At 44.9% G+C, this 18,643-nt stretch overlaps 2 protein-coding genes across 5 annotated transcripts in view; one reads left to right on the forward strand and one right to left on the reverse strand.

Moving 5' to 3' along the window:
- COL4A5 (collagen type IV alpha 5 chain) overlaps positions 1–14,000 on the reverse strand; it is a 132,622-nt gene extending 118,622 nt beyond the window's left edge. For both annotated transcript variants that reach the window (XR_009557011.1, XM_035101939.2), the window contains exon 1: positions 13,868–14,000. Coding sequence is in view for 1 of the 2 variants with exons in the window: in XM_035101939.2 (XP_034957830.1) it covers positions 13,868–13,978 (111 nt within the window). In the remaining variant the exon portion in view is untranslated. The remainder of the gene's footprint in view (positions 1–13,867) is intronic.
- The window catches only part of COL4A6 (collagen type IV alpha 6 chain), a 182,160-nt gene continuing 177,494 nt past the window's right edge, over positions 13,978–18,643 (forward strand). For 2 of the 3 annotated variants that reach the window (XM_060270309.1, XM_060270310.1), the window contains exons 1-4: positions 13,978–14,090; positions 14,450–14,466; positions 16,324–16,420; positions 16,537–16,588. In XM_060270309.1, the coding sequence (XP_060126292.1) occupies positions 14,044–14,090; positions 14,450–14,466; positions 16,324–16,420; positions 16,537–16,588 (213 nt within the window). In that variant the 5' untranslated portion in view covers positions 13,978–14,043. Of the gene's footprint in view, positions 14,091–14,449; positions 14,467–14,489; positions 16,171–16,323; positions 16,421–16,536; positions 16,589–18,643 lie in introns of those variants that run through there. The other variant, XM_060270311.1, reaches the window with a different exon arrangement.

The raw sequence follows: 18,643 nt of genomic DNA on the forward strand, positions 1-18,643 counted from the left end.
GTTCCTGCCCAGAAGGCTCTGTTTTCCTCTATGTTAATCTGTCACAAACTTGAAAGACTCATTATTCCCTCATTCACTTGCCACAGCAGAGAGTGTCATCAGCTGCTCTGGAGCTCCAGCTGACATAATCATTCCTGCTCTGAAAAAAAAAGTCCCAGAACTGTGCTCCTTCATGGAAGAAGAGCCTGTCCAGCATCCTCTTCTCATAGTTGCCAACCCCATGGCAACGGGAAGCCCAAGCAGGACTAGAGGAACTGTACTCTCTCAGAGGAATAATGTGTCCCATTTCTACTATATCACTAGTTTTACGGTTACACCTTTTAAAACAAGTTGCTATGCATCAGTTCAAGAGTTTGTGGCCAATATCACCGGTCTACATTGATATCAATGTCTATCCTGTACTGTACAATACTGACAAGATGGTTATCCCTTCCATACAAATATTGCATTTAAGGTTATTGGGATTTGTTGAAAACTGCACTGTTGGCTTCCAGTATTCAAGCCTTACCTAATCAATCTCTGATGTTGGGAAGTGCCAATGTGAGGCATGTGTACATCTTGGCACCCAACTTTCAAGGGCTGCCCTTGAAAGTTCAGAAAGAATAACTGGCATAGAATGCTGCTGAATGGCCTGTGGTGACTAGCCGGCAGCCAGAGCATACTGCCAATGGTAGCCAATGTGGTACCCCCAGATGTTGCTGGATTAAAACTCTCATCTTTCCCAACCAACAAGATCAACAGTCAAGGATGATGGGAGTTGTAGTTCCACAACAGCTGGAGAGCAGCATGTTGGCTACCTTTGCCCTTTGACCTCAGAGCTGTGTAGGGATATAAACTACCACCAGGATTCCTGGTAAGATCAAGAGAAGCAGACCTTAGAAACAAAAGCCTTCTCTGGTTGGAGAGGGCTGTCTTTGAGGACTGCTAAACCTCCCTGTAATACTCAGATGAAGGATATATATATATATAAACTGGGCATATGGGTGGGTGTCCACTTTTCTCTGAGACTGCTTTACCGATTACGTTCAAATTTTGACACAACGTCCAAAACGAATATGAGAGTGACCATGTACAGGTTGTGTAGACAGATGTCACATCTGTGCTACATAAAAAAACCCAAACCCCATTTTCCAGAACTCACATATCACCCTCAAGTGCATGCTGGGAGCACAGGAGATGTTGCAAAACAGCAACCTCTAGCGACGGCTACACTGGTACGGCACCTAGGAAAGCTTCCCTCTCCACAACATCTCAGCTTGGCTTTCCAGACTGGGCCGAGTGGAGGTGGGGGCTCACCTGGGTGTGGGGATGGGGGGGAGGGGAGGGGATGGGATAGGTCATGGGTTGTGTCAGGGTATGCCCAACCACAGGGATAAGCCGAGAGTAGGGGGAGGCATACCTCATGGGTCGGGACAGGGTGAGTACAACCACAGGGATGACCCAGGGTGGGGGGAGGAGGGGATGGGGAGTCACAGGGATGACCCTGTGTAAACAGAACACACATAAAATATTTCAACAAAATGAAGGGGGACTCTGAAGGTGAGGGGAGTCTGAAGGGGGACTCTTAGGATCCATTTAACAGACTGAGCCACAGCAATGTGTGGCCAGGCCAGCTAGTAGATAGATAAATAAGACCCCCTGCAGGGATGTGGGCCTAGTAGAAGCCTAAGCTTTTGACACTTGTGATGCATATATTTAGGATCCACCTTTTTTCCAAAATCATAAGTTCTTTTAAACTGTTTTTAATATTGTGTTTTAATTGTCATATAACTCACCCTAGGCTCTTGAGGTGAAGTGTGGACAATGACTTGTGATGATGATGAAAATGAATTCCCAACATTGAAGCTTATCCCATCCTGATACAGGACCTCCCTGCTACCTACGTCCCAACAGACCAAAATAAAGAAAGGAGAAGCAGCAAAGCATCTCTGGCTAGGTTTATTGTAGCCTCTGCAGCAGCATCCAGCAGGGCAGGGATAGCCAATGTGGTAAAGGTAAAGGTAAAGGGACCCCTGACCATTAGGTCCAGTCGTGACCGACTCTGGGGTTGCGCGCTCATCTCACATTATTGGCCGAGGGAGCCAGCGTATAGCTTCTTCCAGGTCATGTGGCCAGCATGACAAAGCCGCTTCTGGCAAACCAGAGCAGCACATGGAAACGCCGTTTACCTTCCCGCTGTAGCGGTTCCTATTTATCTACTTGCATTTTGACATGCTTTCGAACTGCTAGGTTGGCAGGAGCTGGGACCAAGCAACGGGAGCTCACCCCGTCACAGGGATTCGAACCGCCGACCTTCTGGTCAGCAAGCCCTAGGCTCAGTGGTTTAACCACAGCGCCACCTGGGTCCCCCAGCCAATGTGGTACCCTCTAGATATTGCGGGACTCCAAACCCTATCAAGTCCAGACACACGGTCAGGAATGATGGGAATTGTAGTCCAACAAAATCAGGGAAGTGAATTTTAATTGTGCCAAACATAATGTAAACAAAAAGGTAAAGGTAAAGGCAGAACTGAACAAATGCTGGACATCTGCAGTATCTGGAGAAACCACCAATGAGAAGTCTGATAGCTTGTATGCGCACACCTGAAGCTTTAAATTGTTCCATCTGCCTTGATGTGTTTTGTAACTCCATACACGTGTACTCCCCATGAGCCTTGGGGAGTAGAAAATAGCTATATCACTATCTGTGGCTAGACGTGTGCCAAGATAATGTCCTCTAGACCACAAAGAAATTGTTTTAAATTGTTTTTAACAAACTTGGGAGAAATGCAAATATTTCTTCTACTCAAAGCTGGCACAATTTTACATCAGTTTCTATCTTGAGAAAAGGGGGCCTTAAAAAACCAAGCAAAGCACAAGCCTGCAGTATGCCAAGGGAATAAACTGGAAAGTCACCCCCAAGAGACAAAACTCCTACAGCTCCCTCCTTCCCAATTAAAGTGGGAGGGTAAAGTCTATAGTTGAAAACTTTATATTCTTTCTTCTCATCTCTCACGACCTTCTTGGCCTAGAACAAGCCGCCCATTTGGCAGACCAGTAGAACTGTTTTTAAGACCAGCAAGCTTTTCCAAGTGTTGGTCTTGGCCACAAATGTAAACTTCTCAGAGATTTCAAGTACACTGAGATGTGCATCTAAGTTTAGAAATAGGAGCAGCTTTTTAAAGAGTTGCCTAATTTGCCTTGCTTGCCTTTTCTTCCCCTTTCCTTTTAGAGAATTCAGTTAAGATATTAAACTTCTTGCTTTGACACCAGGTACTGACCCAATCAAAATGTCAATCAGCGATGGGGGACATAGTCTAGCAATATCTGGAGGGACTATGACTTTCACCACCCTTGACCATTGGTCCTGCTGGCTGGAGTTGATGGGAGTTCAGCAGCACACTGGAAGGCCACAGGTTCTCCATTTCTGCTTCAGGAAAATGGTGCCTTTGCCTCCTGACAGCTCTGCCTCAGTTTTTACCTTGTGAATGCAGTTTCAATGGAGGGAGCTTCCAGATTTTTCTCTTGGAGGAGGATGCAATATGCATTCCTTTCCAAATTTCCCATTTTTGCCACTACTGTCTCACATCTCCCTATCTGGGCAACTCGTTGGTAGCACCTCCAAACTGAGCAGACCTAGATCACTAGAGAAAAGCCATACATTTTGCTCTGAAGACTCAGGAATCTGGGTGCCTTTACATTATTCACTAGCAGGTTGCTTTCAGACTTATATTTACACCTCATGCTTGAACATACTTGTCCCCTCCAACCTTTAGAGGAATTCATGGTGTTTCAATTCCAGTTGGCATTTAAATATCTCACTCTGTTTGACCCGATTTATTTATTTTTAACCTGTAATAGTTTTATTCATATTGTTTTTATGTGGTTATGTTGAGAGATAGCTTGTAGCAGTCTGTAAATTAACTGATTAAACTTGGAGAGCTGAGAAACGGGGACACAGTGCAAGCAGAGAATATTGGGTTGGGGGTGGAGAAGAGGTCAGAGACACAGGCCTCCAATGCTGGAATAATCAAACTCTAAAATGGACCCATGCACACCCCTCCTCTTTGGGAAGGGCCGTAGCTTGTAGCAGAGCATCCTTGCTGCTCCCGAAGGTTTTGGGTTCAATCCCCAGCATCACTAGGTAGGGCTGGGGGGGGGGGGAACCTGTCTGAAACCCTGGAGAGCCACTGCCAGTCAGTGTAGACAACACTGAGCTAGATGAAGCAATGGACTGAGTCAGTGTAAGGCATCTTCCCATGTTCTAATATGACACTAGTTTCAGGTCCATAGGCATAGTCAGCACATTCCTCTCCAGTTCAAAAAAATACTTAAGCTAAATTTCAAACTTAGGGAGATTATGGGCTGCATCTGATGTAACAGGGTATCATAGTTGTCTGCTACGTGCACAGCCTTTGGAAACATGGGCTCTGCGTGCCCCCCTCCCCTCTCACAGCTGTTAGGAACAGAAATGGAGAACCCTCAGGCCCAGAGATGGGGCAAATGCTACTCTCTCCCCACATTACACACACCCTTAGGGTTCACATTATTCTTGGCCACTTTTGCCTGGCTGGAACATGTTCTTGAACTGGGATAATGTCTCTTGCACACCTGGAAAGAGGATGGAGATACAGGTGCGCACATTCGCAAAAGCCTCCTTTTTGTCTATGGTGCCATCCACCACATGTGTGCAACCCCTAGACAACTGTCCCCACAAGGAAAAAGGTTGCCCAGTCAGAGACTAGAAACCTTCACTTATTAACGAAGTTCAGCTCCCCATCACTTCAAAACCCTTTTAAAAGGGAGACCCCAAACTCCTTATCACTGCTATTAAAGGGGCAGAAGGGATGTGCAAGCTGCCCAAGGTAAATGTGCACATAGCAAGAAACAGCATAAGCTTCTCCCTTTATGTTCATATAACACCCTCCGATTTCTTATGAGCATCCCAGTGTTACCCTTCTCCAACAGCTGTTGCACTGCAAGGAGAATTTCACATGGCCAATGCATTATTTCCTGCCTTGGTCCTCTCCATGCATTCCTTCCCACTTCCACAGTCCTGGAAAAAGGCCCCCTTATATCCATATTCTGCCAGCATAGGAGCCACCTCATTACTGGGTTCTTCCCGTTCTACTTTATGAGATCAGAATCATATGAAGAGCCTCAGAAGCTATTCCTTATCCAACTTGTGCTTCTCCATCCCAGATGGGTGACTGGAGATACCATATATTATTTAATGTAAAATGAAATTTATAGCAGCCTTTGCTAACCTGGTGCCCTCCAGATGTTTTGGACTAGACAGGGGTTGGGAATCTTCAGCCCATGGGCCAAACTTGACCTGTGAGGCTTCCTTATTTGGCCCACCAGGCTGTTTGGCCATTCCACACCCAACATCATATAGGACATCAGATGTGAGGCAGGTACAGGCAAGGCTTGGCTGATAGTGCCAGCAAAGCCCTTGTGCAGTGCTTCCCAAGTGCCCAACATCAAGCTGATGGTTGGGTGCTTAGGAAGCACCACCAAAGCACTTTGAAAGCCCTGTGCTTAGTGTTTGGGAAGTGTTGCATACAGTGACTGCAAAGCTCTTATTTCTTTATTAAATTTATATCCCACTATTCCTCCCAAAGGAGCTCAGGATTTAGTAGTGAGAAGTGCCAAGCATAAGGCTTGCAAAGCTCCTTGCCCAATGACTGCCGAACAAATACTAGCTCGTAGTTGGGCATTTTTGGAAGCACTGCACAAATTGCTGCATTTTGCCAGGTGCCAGTCACCTGACTCTGTGATAGCACCAGGTGACTGTCCCACCAGGTCCCTCCCACCTATCAGCCCATAGTGGGAGTGAGTGAGTGGAGGATCTGGCCCAGTAGGCCACCCTGGACTACAAGCCCCAAGAAAACTCAGCCAATGTGGCTTTGCTGGTTGGGGCCAGCGGAAGTTGCTGTGATCCAAAACATCTGGAGAGCATCAGGTTGATGAAGGCCGCACATTAAAATGCGTCATCATGAAACAGAACAAAAGATAAAAAGCTATCCAATTAAGTCCCAGGCCTTTTCAAAGGTCAGAATGAGTGGGTGCTTGCCTCATAGCAAAAGCCTTGGTTGCCAAGCAGGGGAAAGCTTTTAAAGGTTATCTGTATTGAAAGTGAATCAAGTGCATTAGAAGGGACTAATCTGAGTGGTGTTTTGAGGGTCACTCCAAAGCAGAACATCTGTTGGTCCTTGAGAAAGAGAAAAACAGGAGAGGTGGCTGCATGCTATTGGCCAGAAACTGTTACCAGCAGGAGAGACTTAGGCCACGTCCGCACTATACATTCAAAGCATCACCACACCACTTTAAAAGGTCATGGCTCCTCCAAAAGATTTCTGGGAGCTGTGGTTTGTTAAGCATGCTGAGATTTGTTATTAGGTGACTCACCTATTCCCCTCACAGAGTTACAGTTCTGAGTAGTTTAATAATCAATCCCTCTTCACATGGAACCCTAGGAACTGTAGCACTGCGAGAGGGAATTGGAGCCCTTAACAAACTGCAGCTCCCAATATTCATTGAGGGAAATTATATCAAAGTGCTTTAAAAATATATGGTGCAATTGCAACCAGAGAGAGCAAGGCTGTGCATATGCACACATTTAAAGCACATGACTTCCCCCAAACAATGTTGGAAACTGTTGTTTGTTAAGAGTGCTACTAATTGTAACTTTGTGAAGGGTAAACTACAGTTCCCAGAATTCTTTGGGAGAAGACATGTGTCTTAAATATATGGTGGGTTCACAGTCCAAGTTTAAGAGAGATGGCTCAAGTAAATAAGAGGAAGAGTTGTAGACGGAAAAGGAAAGAGTTGAAAAGAGCAGCTGGTCTAGAAGGTTCCAGAAGACCTCTCTCTGTAAATTAATTCTGTTCTTCAACTGCTGGCTGGGCTGGAAAGTGAGAGAAATAAACCCCCTTTTTAAATTCAGGATTTTAGACGTAAGCAACCCCCATATTCCTTAGAAAGTATACCCAGTTTTTAAACAGGGAACAACATACAGAGTTACAACATGTTGCCTTTCAACAATTTATTATGCTCTGGTGTTTGGGGTTGTCATATTTCAAAAAGTGAAAATCTGGACAAAAAGTTGTTGAGCCTTTTGGGGGAGGGGCAAGTTGTTGAGTTTTTTTTTTCTTTTACAAAACCTCACACAAAAAATGGGAGTTAAGTTCTTGAGCTATTTTTAAGGATATTTGACCAATAAATAAATAAAAATCAACACTTACAATATGGGTTGCCATATACCCAGGATTTCCTGGACATTTTTTACCAGTTTTCGGAAATTCTGAAAATTTTCGGCAGACAAATCCCATGTGTGCCAGGAAATCCTGGATGTTGGCTGTCCTACTGGTGTTTAAAATTAATCAAATATTAATCCCTGGGAAATATATATATAGTTTTTTGTTATTTTTAAATCTGTCCCTTGGTTGTGGGTCAATCTTACACAAGACTAACCAAGCTACTATGAACAAAGTGAAATGAAGGGAGGGTCTATTTTTAATGCAAGTTGCCATTTGTTTGTTTTTTAAAATAAATAAATAAATAAAATCAAGATCATAAGAGGATCGCCTGGCCTATCTCCTGCAGCATCCTGTTCTCACAGTGGCCAGTCAGGTGCCTGGGGGAAGCCTGCAAATTGGACACCTGCTGTTCCCAGCAACTGATGGAGGTATTATTTTAAACAAATGAATAAGAAAGCTGCTTCCACACTACTGAGGTACTGTACAAAGATGTCCAAACTAGTCAAGTGAACACTGAGAATGTCCTTTTTCTTTTAATGGCTGGAGCTTTCAAGGGTTCTTTGGTGGTGGTGGGGAACTAGAGTGACCCATCAGTGACCCAAGACTGTCTGCCAAAGCCTGTGGCTGGAACTGAGTTGGAATTTCTTGTTTGTTTAGGCAGAGGCTGCATCTCAGAACAAGCCTGAAGTTACAAAAGATTTAGTGATGGCTGTGTAAAAGAAAAAAAGCTTCCCTCAGGTTGGATATTAACCTCACCTGTGGCAATCACACGAATGCCATCTATTTAAAGCACATGACCATAGCTGCCAAGTTTTCCCTTTTCTCGCGAGGAAGCCTATTCAGCGTAAGGGAAAATCCCTGTAAAAAAGGGATAACTTGGCAGCTATGACATGACTTACCTCAATGAATCCTGGGAACTGTAGTTTCTTAAGGGTGCTGGGAATTGTAACTCTGTGAGAGGTAAAGTATAGTGGCCATGATTCTTTGGGATAGGCCATATGCTTTTAAATGCATGGTGTGACCTAAGTTACATGCCACCCCCTTGACAACTACATTGCCCTAGCACCCTTTCTGTTGAACCTTTTCCACCCTAGCACTCATTCCAGCACCCAAAGCTACTCATGCCTAAATATTTAAGTGTCTTGCAGTGTCAACTACAGATGTTTTGTTATCTGAAGCACAAGATGAGGCCTCCTCTGTTCTAACTATTTCCTGTTATAGGAGTCAGCACAAGAAGCAATATTTTATTTAGCTTTTACTTGACGGTTACTATAAACTCATAAATTTATATTGATTCCCCCCTAATCTTTTTGTATCCAAAACGGAGATTTCTTTTTATATTAACTGGTATGTGTCAGTGCACATATTTGCAGCAATGCATTATCATATTAGAAGATTATGGGAGGTGTACTCCCTGCTCCTATTTATCCTCATAACCCAGTAAGGCAGAATCATGGAATTGTAGAGCTGGAAGGACCCCTGAGGGTCAACTAGTCCAAACCCTTACAATGCAGGAATCTCAACTAAAGCATCCATGATAGATGGTCACCCAAACTATGCTTAAAAACCTCCAAGGTAGGAGAGTCCACCACCTTCTGAGAGTATCTGTCCACTGTCTAACAGCTCTTACCATTAGAAGTTCTTCCTGATGTTTAGTGGGAATCTTCTTTGAATCCATTGGTTCAGGTCCCACCCTTTGGAACAGAAAACAAGCTAGTGTGCCATCTTCCATGAGAACAGCCCTTGAGATATTTGAAGTTTCCAGACCCTGGATCATCTTGGTTAGGTAGGTTAGGCTGAGGCAGTGACTGTTACAACTAGTGAGTTTCATGGCTGAGTGGGGATTTGAACCCTGGTCTCCCAGGTTCTAGTACAGGGGTAGGCAACCTAAGGCCCAGGGGATGGATGCGGCCCAATCGCCTTCTCAATCCGGCCTGCAGACGGTCCAGGAATCAGCATGTTTTTACATGAGTAGAATGTGTGCTTTTATTTAAAATGCATCTCTGGGTTATTTGTGGGGTCTGCCTGGCGTTTTTACACAAGTAGAATGTGTGCTTTTATTTAAAATGCATCTCTAGGTTATTTGTGGGGCATAGGAATTAGTTCACCCCCCCAAAAAAAAATATAGTCCGGCCCCCGACAAGGTCTGAGGGACGGGAAAAGCTTGCTGACCCGTTCTAGTATGTCACGTGAACCACTGCACAACACTGGTTGTCACCCAGCTGTTTTGCCTGCCACATAAATCTCCAGTAACTATTATGAAGCAGGTCTCCAAATGAAGGCCCAGGGTTCTGATCTCTGAGAACCACCAAAACACCTAGATTGGAATTGCATGGCAAACACATTCTGAGCATTTTAAACAGGGCTCTGAAGTCTTTTGATTAGCCTCAGTGGCCAATACAAAAATTTGTAGTTGCCTGGCCCATGCCCCTTTCACAAAAGTTGGGGTCTTGCCTCCAACCCTTCTGCTATATCTCTAAAACAGGGGTGGGGGACATGTGGCCCTCCAGATGTTCTTGGTCTACAACTCCCATCAGCCCCAGGCAACTTAGCCAATGATCAAGGACGGTGGGAGTTGGAGTCCCAATAACATTAGGAGGACTTCTTCTCCCCTCTGCAGTTCTAAGCTTGCACCAATCTTCAGAGACTCTTCTCCATGTTCCCTTACCAAATAATTTCAGGCTGGTGGTTACTAAGAAAAAGGCATTTAGCAATGGTGACAACCCTGGTTTTGAAATGCCCTCCCCAAGAAGCTTGGTTGGCACCAATGCTGTGGCCTTTTTGGCATCAGGTGACGTCCTCATTTCCCCAGGCCTTTAAAGTGTTTTTAGACCTTGGTAACTACTAGCTTGATTCTGGTGCTCTTTTAGTTTGTGTCTGATGTTATGCTCCATTTAGCATTTTCTATACTCTATGGCTTTGAAAATTATGGCACACCACCCAGAGAACTTGTTAATGGGTGGTAAAAAAAGTACTGTAAATTAATCAAAATTTTAAAATGCTGCGGAATCCAGTTAACTCAGGACTTTTTAAATTATCATAGAAACACACATCAATTTATAGATCAGCCAACTTCATTTCACCTAGCATTTAGGTGAATTGTCACTTGCAACTTTATCTGGATACCTGCAAGGAATAAGAAAACCTGTCCCCAGCAGAAAAGAATGTTGCGAAAGAACCCTGTTAGCATTCCAAGAGGTTCAGGAGAGGAGTCACAAGGATGGATTCAGATTAGGGCAAGTCAGTAATTGCAAGAAATTTCTAGAAAAGTTGCAAGTTTGCTGGCAGCTATACTACTGACTCTTCCTTGAATTATTAATTTCACTTCCACAGTGCAATGCTTATTTCCCCCCAGCACAATATCTCAGCATACTGATGTGTTTTTGATACTCATCAGATGTGCAGAAGCACTGCTTCAGTAGTTTTACTTAAAATCTGATAGTTTTTCAGAACCCGATGCAGTTAGGTGGGATATGTTAATCAAGGCTGCAACCCTAAATAAACTGAATTCCATTGAAATCAATAAGAACTCATTCCTGCGTAAACACCTCTACAATGGTGCTGCAAAGCTGGGACTGTATCCCATTTACTTGCAAGCAAGAACTTGGTTGGCGCAAAAGGCTATACAGTATTTGTAATTTCCAAGGTATAGCAAACCTAATTTAAAGAGACTGCTGGAGTGCCAACTAGCCACCCAGGCTTCCTCATGCACTTTTAAGTTTAACCAAATTTTAAAATTATACCCATTTTGCAGAGACATCAGTGAGTTCTTAACTGGGCCTCTCCCTACAGTACATGTATAAAGGTCCAAAATTACTCAATAGTCTGAATCTGAACTATATTTTTGGCCATTAGTTAATTTAATCATGAAACATCAAAGCATGGTTGATGGACTTAAAAAATCGCAACAGTGGCACATTCATCATTATGTTATATCATATCGTATATCAAATAGCTGCCAGTTTGCCAGCAAGTTCTACTTCTATCATCACTATTCAACCAATCACAGTATGCTTATACAGTAGTTACAAACATATGTTTGGGCCTTTTCATATAATGTAAGAATGTGAATGATTTTACAGTAACTATCATCCCTGGTTTTATAACCACAAGACCAAACACATTTGTAACTATAAGCATAGTGTGAAGAACCTGAGAAATCTCCAAAGGAGCAACTAATCTGATTTAGCTAAGAGCACATTACAGTATATATTGGCCAACAGGAATATGAGATCAACTTCAGCAATGTTTGTTCTTTCCATGTAAAAAAAATGGATAGAGGGAATGTTGCAAGATAAACATCTGGCCCACCTTATTACATACACTATTACAGTATTCTAATACAGCTACAAATTAATTCAGGGCACTGTTGCTGAGCCAAAGGTGATTTCAAAATATACACAAAATGCAATAATGCATTCTAGTCCACCATCATTTTTATTATCTTGGTGGACAGTATATTTAGATATATTTATATATTTCTTTAAAAGAAAGATATTATTAGTCAATTGAAAATAACATTTCAGGATGTTATTTTGACCATCTTGCCACTATTATCCATCTTTTCTGGCTCTGAAGAAAATCTCAGAAAGAAATAAAAATTACACAGTCTTTCTCCCCCTTCACAAAAATGTACAACACAGAGAACCCTTCCAGCTTTTCAAAGAGTTTGCTACTTTCAGTAACAGTGGAAATAATTTTGTTATTAGGAGAGGAGCCTTCAGGCAAGATGATGCTTTTACGGTTTCTCTTTCAGAGGAACAGAGCCAGAGAGCAGAGCCCTAGTCTTGCAAGGGCAGGGGCAGCATGCAGGTCCCAGATTCAAATTCCAAGCAGCACTTGGAAAGACATACAGTACTTCGGTCCAAGACCAGGAAGCGCCACTGCTGAGCTAGACGGATCAACACTCTAGCTCAGTTGAAAAAGCTCTTCCTATCCTGCAATGGTACTAAGAAACAATTTGCACAATATTTTTGATGTAACATAAGGTATACATTTTAGCCCCCCAGACTGAGGAAGCGAACCACCATGTGCTGGAAAGCCTGGGCTCAAGTCCTACCTCTGCCACAAACCCAAGTGTGCAGTCTTGGGCCCTATGTTTCGGCTTCAGCATTCCCCATCTGTAAAATGGGCATTAACAGCAAACCTGAGCACCGCATGTTGCAACTCAGTGCCGGCTGCTGGGGACCTGGTGGGGCAGCCAAGAGTGGAGCCACAGGTGCTACCCATTGGTTTTCTCCCCATCCTCCTCCCTCACCAAAGATTCTGTGGATGCTTAAGCAGTGCTTCAGTAAAAAAAATTACCCCCTCCCCAACCCTCATGGCTGCAAATGAAAGAATACTATATAAAAAGCAAGAAGTAACTGATGAAGCATTAAATAGGTATTAAAATCATATTTTGCTCTAAGCATCACACACACACACACACACACACACACACACACACACACTTGTTCTAACATATTTCCAAAACCCAGTAGGACACACCACACTCCCTCAACTTGGTTAGCAGAAGCATCCTCTGGAAAGACAAGTGGGAAGCCTTAGCCGCTGCTCTTCAGGAGTGTCTCACACCCTGAGGCCCCGGGGGAAAGAGAGATGATCCTCTCCACATCCAGACAGTGATGGAAGCACTCAGGAGTTCTGAGTGAAGCTGAACTAATTTCTTCTTTGCGCTAAAACCTCACAAATGGAGCTAGACACACAGCAGCATTGGGGGGGGGGGGGTTCCTCTGCATGGAGTCCCTCCAACTCACCAATTCACTTTTACATACATTACTTTAAAAGCGGGGCGGCGGGAAAGGGGGAAAGCACTTCGTGAGGGCAGCCACAAATCAACCTCAAGGGAGCTAGACAAAACTATACATGCCTTTGTTTGATAAAGACATTCCCCGTGAAGAGGGCGAGAGCTGCGGTGGAAGAGGAGGGGGCGAGATAAGAAAACCACGCTGCAGCCACCTGAAGGAGAGGCACTTGAGCCGGAAGGAAAACAGCAGCAGCCCCCCTACCCTAATCAGCTCCTTGGATATTCTCCCCCCAAAAACAAAGCTGTCCAATAATAATAATAGTAATGATAATAATAAGTTTCGTGCTCCACTCGCAACAGGTTTTTAAGCGGCTGCAAAGTTTCGCCCATCTGCAGGAAAAGCAATGCAAGGCTCAGCTAATTAATGAAAGAAATTCAGAAGTTGCCTTGAAGGCAACGTGGGTCCCCGCTCGCCCTCCCCCTTTTCCGCGGCCGGGAAGTGAGGCAGGGGCGAGAGATAAGAGTTCCCCCACACCCGGGGATTACGAAGGTAGCGCACAGGGTCATTCCCAAGGTCCCCCCCACCCACCCGCTCGGTCATCCGGCCCCTGAAACACATGGCCACTTCCAAAGCAACAACAATCAAGGTCGCCCTATTTTGAAACCGAGGCTTTTTACATTAAAAAAAAGACCTACAGCGGAGTGCCCACGCCAGAGGATTTCAGTTACCAAGGGCTATAAATACGAGACGATTTCCCCTCCGGGAGCTCAAACAGCCGCAGGCAAACCAACCTGAGGCTGTTCCTCTCACTCCACCACCCCCTTCCCGCGGCTCCCGCTCGCATTATTCCCGCGGAGGAGAGCAGCTCAGAGCACCCACCGCAGCTCCAGCGTCCTGGCTCCAGAGACCCAGTAGCAGTAGCAGCAAGAGCACCAGCAGCGGCGGCGGCGTTGGCGGCAGCAGGCAGCTGGCCCCCGGGCTCAGCTTCATTCTCCTCCTCCTCCTCCTCTCCTCAGCAGTCTCGCAGGCTCCCGGGCTGGTCCTTGGGAGCTGACATGGTCTTCGCAAAAAAAGAAGAAAAAAAGAAAGGAAAGGAAAGAAGGTGGTGGGGGCAGAGGGGGAGAGAAGGTTGGGCTGGGTTGGGCTAAGGCGAGCCGAGGCGAGCGGTGCGCCCGCCCGCTTGTCCTGTCCCCTCCCCCTCGGTCTCTGCAAACCCGCTCGCCTTTCTGTGCAGACTTGCAGACTTGTCCGCGCTCCAAAAAAAAAAGTGGGGGGAAAAGAAAAGAAAAGCCGCTCTCCCGGGACTACTTTGTCCCCAAAAAAAGGCACTCTGGGATTCATCCGCCGCACTCCTTGGCTGGTTGAGGAAGCCTCCTAGCGAATGGCCGTGATGGTTATGATTAAGGGGCTGTTCTTGAAATAGGTGTTGTGTGACGGTTTATTTCTTTTTCTTTTTTTCAGGCTCAGAGTCATTCCAGGTAAGCCACCATGAAATAAAAAGTTCAGGTTTTCCAGAGAATTAACGTTCTCTCTCTCTCATACACACGCAGGGTTCGTGTTCCAACTAAACTTTACTCAGATGAGTTCCACTGGAACATATAGATGTGTTAGTCGTGTCGATGTGTTGCAGTGGTTCTACTCTGTATAAAAAGCAGCATCAGATACAACTCACAGGGTTTCTGTGTGTGTGTTTTTGATTGACACTTGATTGGCAGAAGCGGCAAGGTGTGTTTAAACTCCAAATATAGTAGCCTGAAAGGGTATCTTTGTGCGCACCCCCCCCCCTCCCGAGGCGCCGGCAGGTGGAAAGGTGCTCTGGAAAGAAAAGGAGGAAATAGGTAAGAAAATTGGGTAGGGGGCGGGAGTCAGATCAGACCCTCTTGGGAAGTAAGTTCTCAGACTTAACCACCACAAGTGTCCTGTGGACACTTAACTGAGAGTAAGCCTCTCTTGAGAGATTTACGCTCAATCCCAACCTTACTGATTCAATGAGGCTTACTCCCAGGTAGACTTGGTTAGGGCCTCAGTCAACATGCTTAGGGGCGGGCTCCATGGCTGCATCCTAGCTGGGGAGCAAGTAAGCTTTCTCTTGCATCCTTGTGATCGGTCTGCTGCTTTCGGCATCCCTTGGCTGCCTATGAAAAGCGGAAAGTGAGTGGTTCTGTATGGACCGTTTAGGATTCCAGCCTAGTCCCATTGAACTACGTAACTGAGGCTTACTATTTGCGCGGTAAACTTGCATAGGTTTGCGCTGTACTGTAAGTCTTTGAAACTGGATACCAGCTCAGCTCTGAATTGAGAAGGAAAAAATAGGGAGATAAATTTTTGTTTGCATTTAACTCCCCAAGGTACAATCAGGTTCCAAACCCATGCAAACGTGCAGAACAACTTTAGTGAAAAAAATTCTCAGGAGAATCACAGGTATGAGATACCTCAGAACCTTCAGTGGGTTTGATAAGAGTTCAGAGTTGGACTTCTGTGTCACACCTGTTTGAATCGGTTTCGTTCCCTATCTGAGATGCGTGCGTGTAATTGTGCGATCCTATGCAATTGCACTCGAAGCACGGCGTGCTAATTTCAATGGAACCATTAGTGTGTTTCTCTGAGAGTAGTAAGTTGCCGCGCAATCCTAATCATGTCTACTCAGAAGTAAGTTCTATTGAATTAAGTGGGGCTTACTCGCAGGTCAGTGGTGTTTGGATTGCAACCTAAACTACACGGAATTAAGTGAGCCTTGTGTCCATGTGAACGTGAATAGGAGTTAATTGTTTTCTTTAAAAAAATAAAATAAGCAAATGTGAGGGTATGATCTCCGCTGCGCGCGGGGGCGCATTGTTGGGTACCTACACTTGGTCTGGGTTCATCTGAGTGCTCTGATTAATTCGGACCAAAAGCAGGTGTCCAGCACAATTTCGGAACGATGAACATAACACAGAAACGGAAGATCAGCGAATGCACGTTTATTCATTTATCTTTTTTTCTGACTTTGGGGGAAAGAAAGGAGGGAGGAGGAGAGGGAGAGAGTTTGATGCGGCTGCCTACTTTGTGCCTGGCTGATTGACAGTCGCGGGCCCGCCCCCTAGCCGCCTCCATTCCTCGCCCGACGCCGCGCTGCCGCGGCCGTTTTGCTGGGGAATCCTCGCTTGCGCGCTCTTTGATCAGGATTCGTGCACCTTACGCGGGTAATGTTTTCCCCCGGAGGCGGGACCAAGATCTTCCCGTACCCTAATTGATCTGTAGCAACACGGTCGGCGCTTCCTGCCTACTACCCCCCTCCACCCCAATCCCAAACTTTGTTGTCATGCTGTCTAACCTGGCTGCCTTCTTTCCCACAGACCGGGGGGCCGGGCGCCGTGAGCGACCCGAGGAACTGAGTTCTCCAGCGGGAGCGAAGCAGTTTCTTTGCCGGTCACGCTGCACCATGCGCGCTGGGTGAGTTTCTGGAGAAGGGCGGCCGGTGGGGGTGATGCTACCTTGACTTTAATAAAATGTAACTTGGAGGAGTCTGTTATAATTTTATTTAATGTTTGGTCCTTTCCCCCGTGCAGGCTGGTTGCGTTCCTTCTTGCTTTCTGCCTGACTCCAGATTCTGTAAATGGGGTAAGTGTTCCCAGACAATCTCAAAGCAGTCTAATCCTGTGCATTTATTTTCCTGAGTCAGAATACACACAACATTGGGGCCTCCTCTCGGGTAAAAGTGCATCCAGTTGTAACTTAAGAATGTGAACTAGGTGCACAATTACCGCAGAGTAAGCTCTATTAAACTTGATGGAATTTAGTTCCAAGTAAATGTTTGTTGGCTGTATGCCCTAATTCGGGGAAATAATGCATACTCAATGTCTACTCCAGAGTAGGGTGCTGGATGATAACATCAGTGTTCATGATGCTGTAAATGAACTAGTAGAAATGGTAGTGAGACTTTGTATGTGGATTGTGGAGTTTGGGCCTGGAGCATGAGAGTCTGTGGATGCCAAAACACAGGGACACTACATGCAGCAAATGGCCTATGCATCTTTTGTTTATTTACTCAGAGGCAAGCCCTGCTGAGTTGAGTAAGACTTGATTCCCAAGTAAGCATTGTAGGGAACTGCAACCCCTTGCTGGTGTCTATTTTTTACTTGTGGTACAAAGTGGAACTTCTCTGTCCTTGAACATGTACTATACAGTATCTAAAATTGCAAAGTTAGGAAGCCGCGTACTGGAATGATAAATAAAACAGATTAGTTTTTGAGTCCATCTCCACATTTTCTTCTTTCCCCTGGAGTGGTCTTCAGAACTCTTTGGAAGATTGGGTTTATGCATCTATGGTGGGGATTGTAAGAACATAAGCCAAAGTCACGGGCAAGGTAGACCGGATTTGCCACCCATTTAGGTTTGGAAGCAGTTACTGCTTCTAAAGAGAATGAGATGAGGATGCTTAAGCCTCCTTTTCTCTCTATTCTAGACTGCACTCTGTGCAAGCTCAGAAGCACTCTTTTGCAAAGGGGCTGGGCTGACTTTCCTGTTCCTTGCTTTTTAAAGTTAGCACTTATAAACTGTCCCTTTAAGGGTGGTGCAGCTATAAGCTGCAGCTATAAGCAGGGGGCCATAGGGGGCCATGTGATGGAAACTGCATTTAGGGCTCCTGTCAAAGAGAGGCTGTGTACAGTACACACAATACATTTAAAGCACATGGCCTGTCCCAAAGAACCATAGAATCTGTGTTTTTTTAAGGGTGCAGGGAACTGTGGTCATATGAGGGGGAAACAACAGTTCCCATGACTCATTGGGGCAAGTCATGTGCTTTAGATAGGTGGTGTTTTGTGTAGGCGTAGGTCCTTAGGAGCAGGCCTGTTGGCAGCCTTATGCTGAGCAGAAGTTCTAGATCTATATTCATAGAGTTCAGGGACAGAACTTCTTAAAGCCTCTGAGAAGCATGAGTGCTAAATGTCTTCTTGAGATTCCCTTTCCTACTCTAAGAGTCATAGAATCGAAGACTCCTAGGGTTGGAAGGAATTCCAAAGGTCATTTAATCCAACCACTTGCCATGCCATTAGAATGTATAGTTTGTCAATGTTGATATGACTTGGTTCATTGTGAGGCCGGGGACATTCCTGGCACTAAACTGTGGCTCAAATTAAGCCTTCTTTGTGGGATGCAACATATGCAGAACATACAACATCTACAGTGGACTGGGGAAATGTTTTGTGATGCCACAGGACTTTTTGTTGTATGTGGTGAATTAGTTTGTTTTGTAGGGCAGTAATTCCAGACTGTGCTCATCTGAAACATAGGTTTTTGTACCACCACCTGCTGTTGGTTGAACATTGTTTTTAAATATTAATCTAATGTGCTTCTTATTTGTCTAAATGCCCCTTTGCAAAAGTTCCCATATGGCAAAAGTCCTCATTTTACAAATGCTTTTGTTAGTGCTGCAGTGCTTAATTGTGTTAGATTCATTTATTAAGACTTTCTTGGTTGAGTTAAAAAAGGTGACATGGGTGTCTGCGAGGGGAGGGTAGTCCTCCCATGAGTCATAATCTCCAGATACTCGGCTTTCATTAAAGAGCAAGAGAAAGAAAGTTTATAGCACGTGTAGAACCTAAGATGATAAAAGGTTTCCAGGTAATTAGGCAGCAGATTGAAAACAATATATGTGCCTTTTAGTATAAGTAC

The sequence above is a fragment of the Zootoca vivipara genome, chromosome Z (genome assembly GCF_963506605.1).
Source record: "Zootoca vivipara chromosome Z, rZooViv1.1, whole genome shotgun sequence".
Lineage (NCBI taxonomy): Eukaryota > Metazoa > Chordata > Lepidosauria > Squamata > Lacertidae > Zootoca > Zootoca vivipara.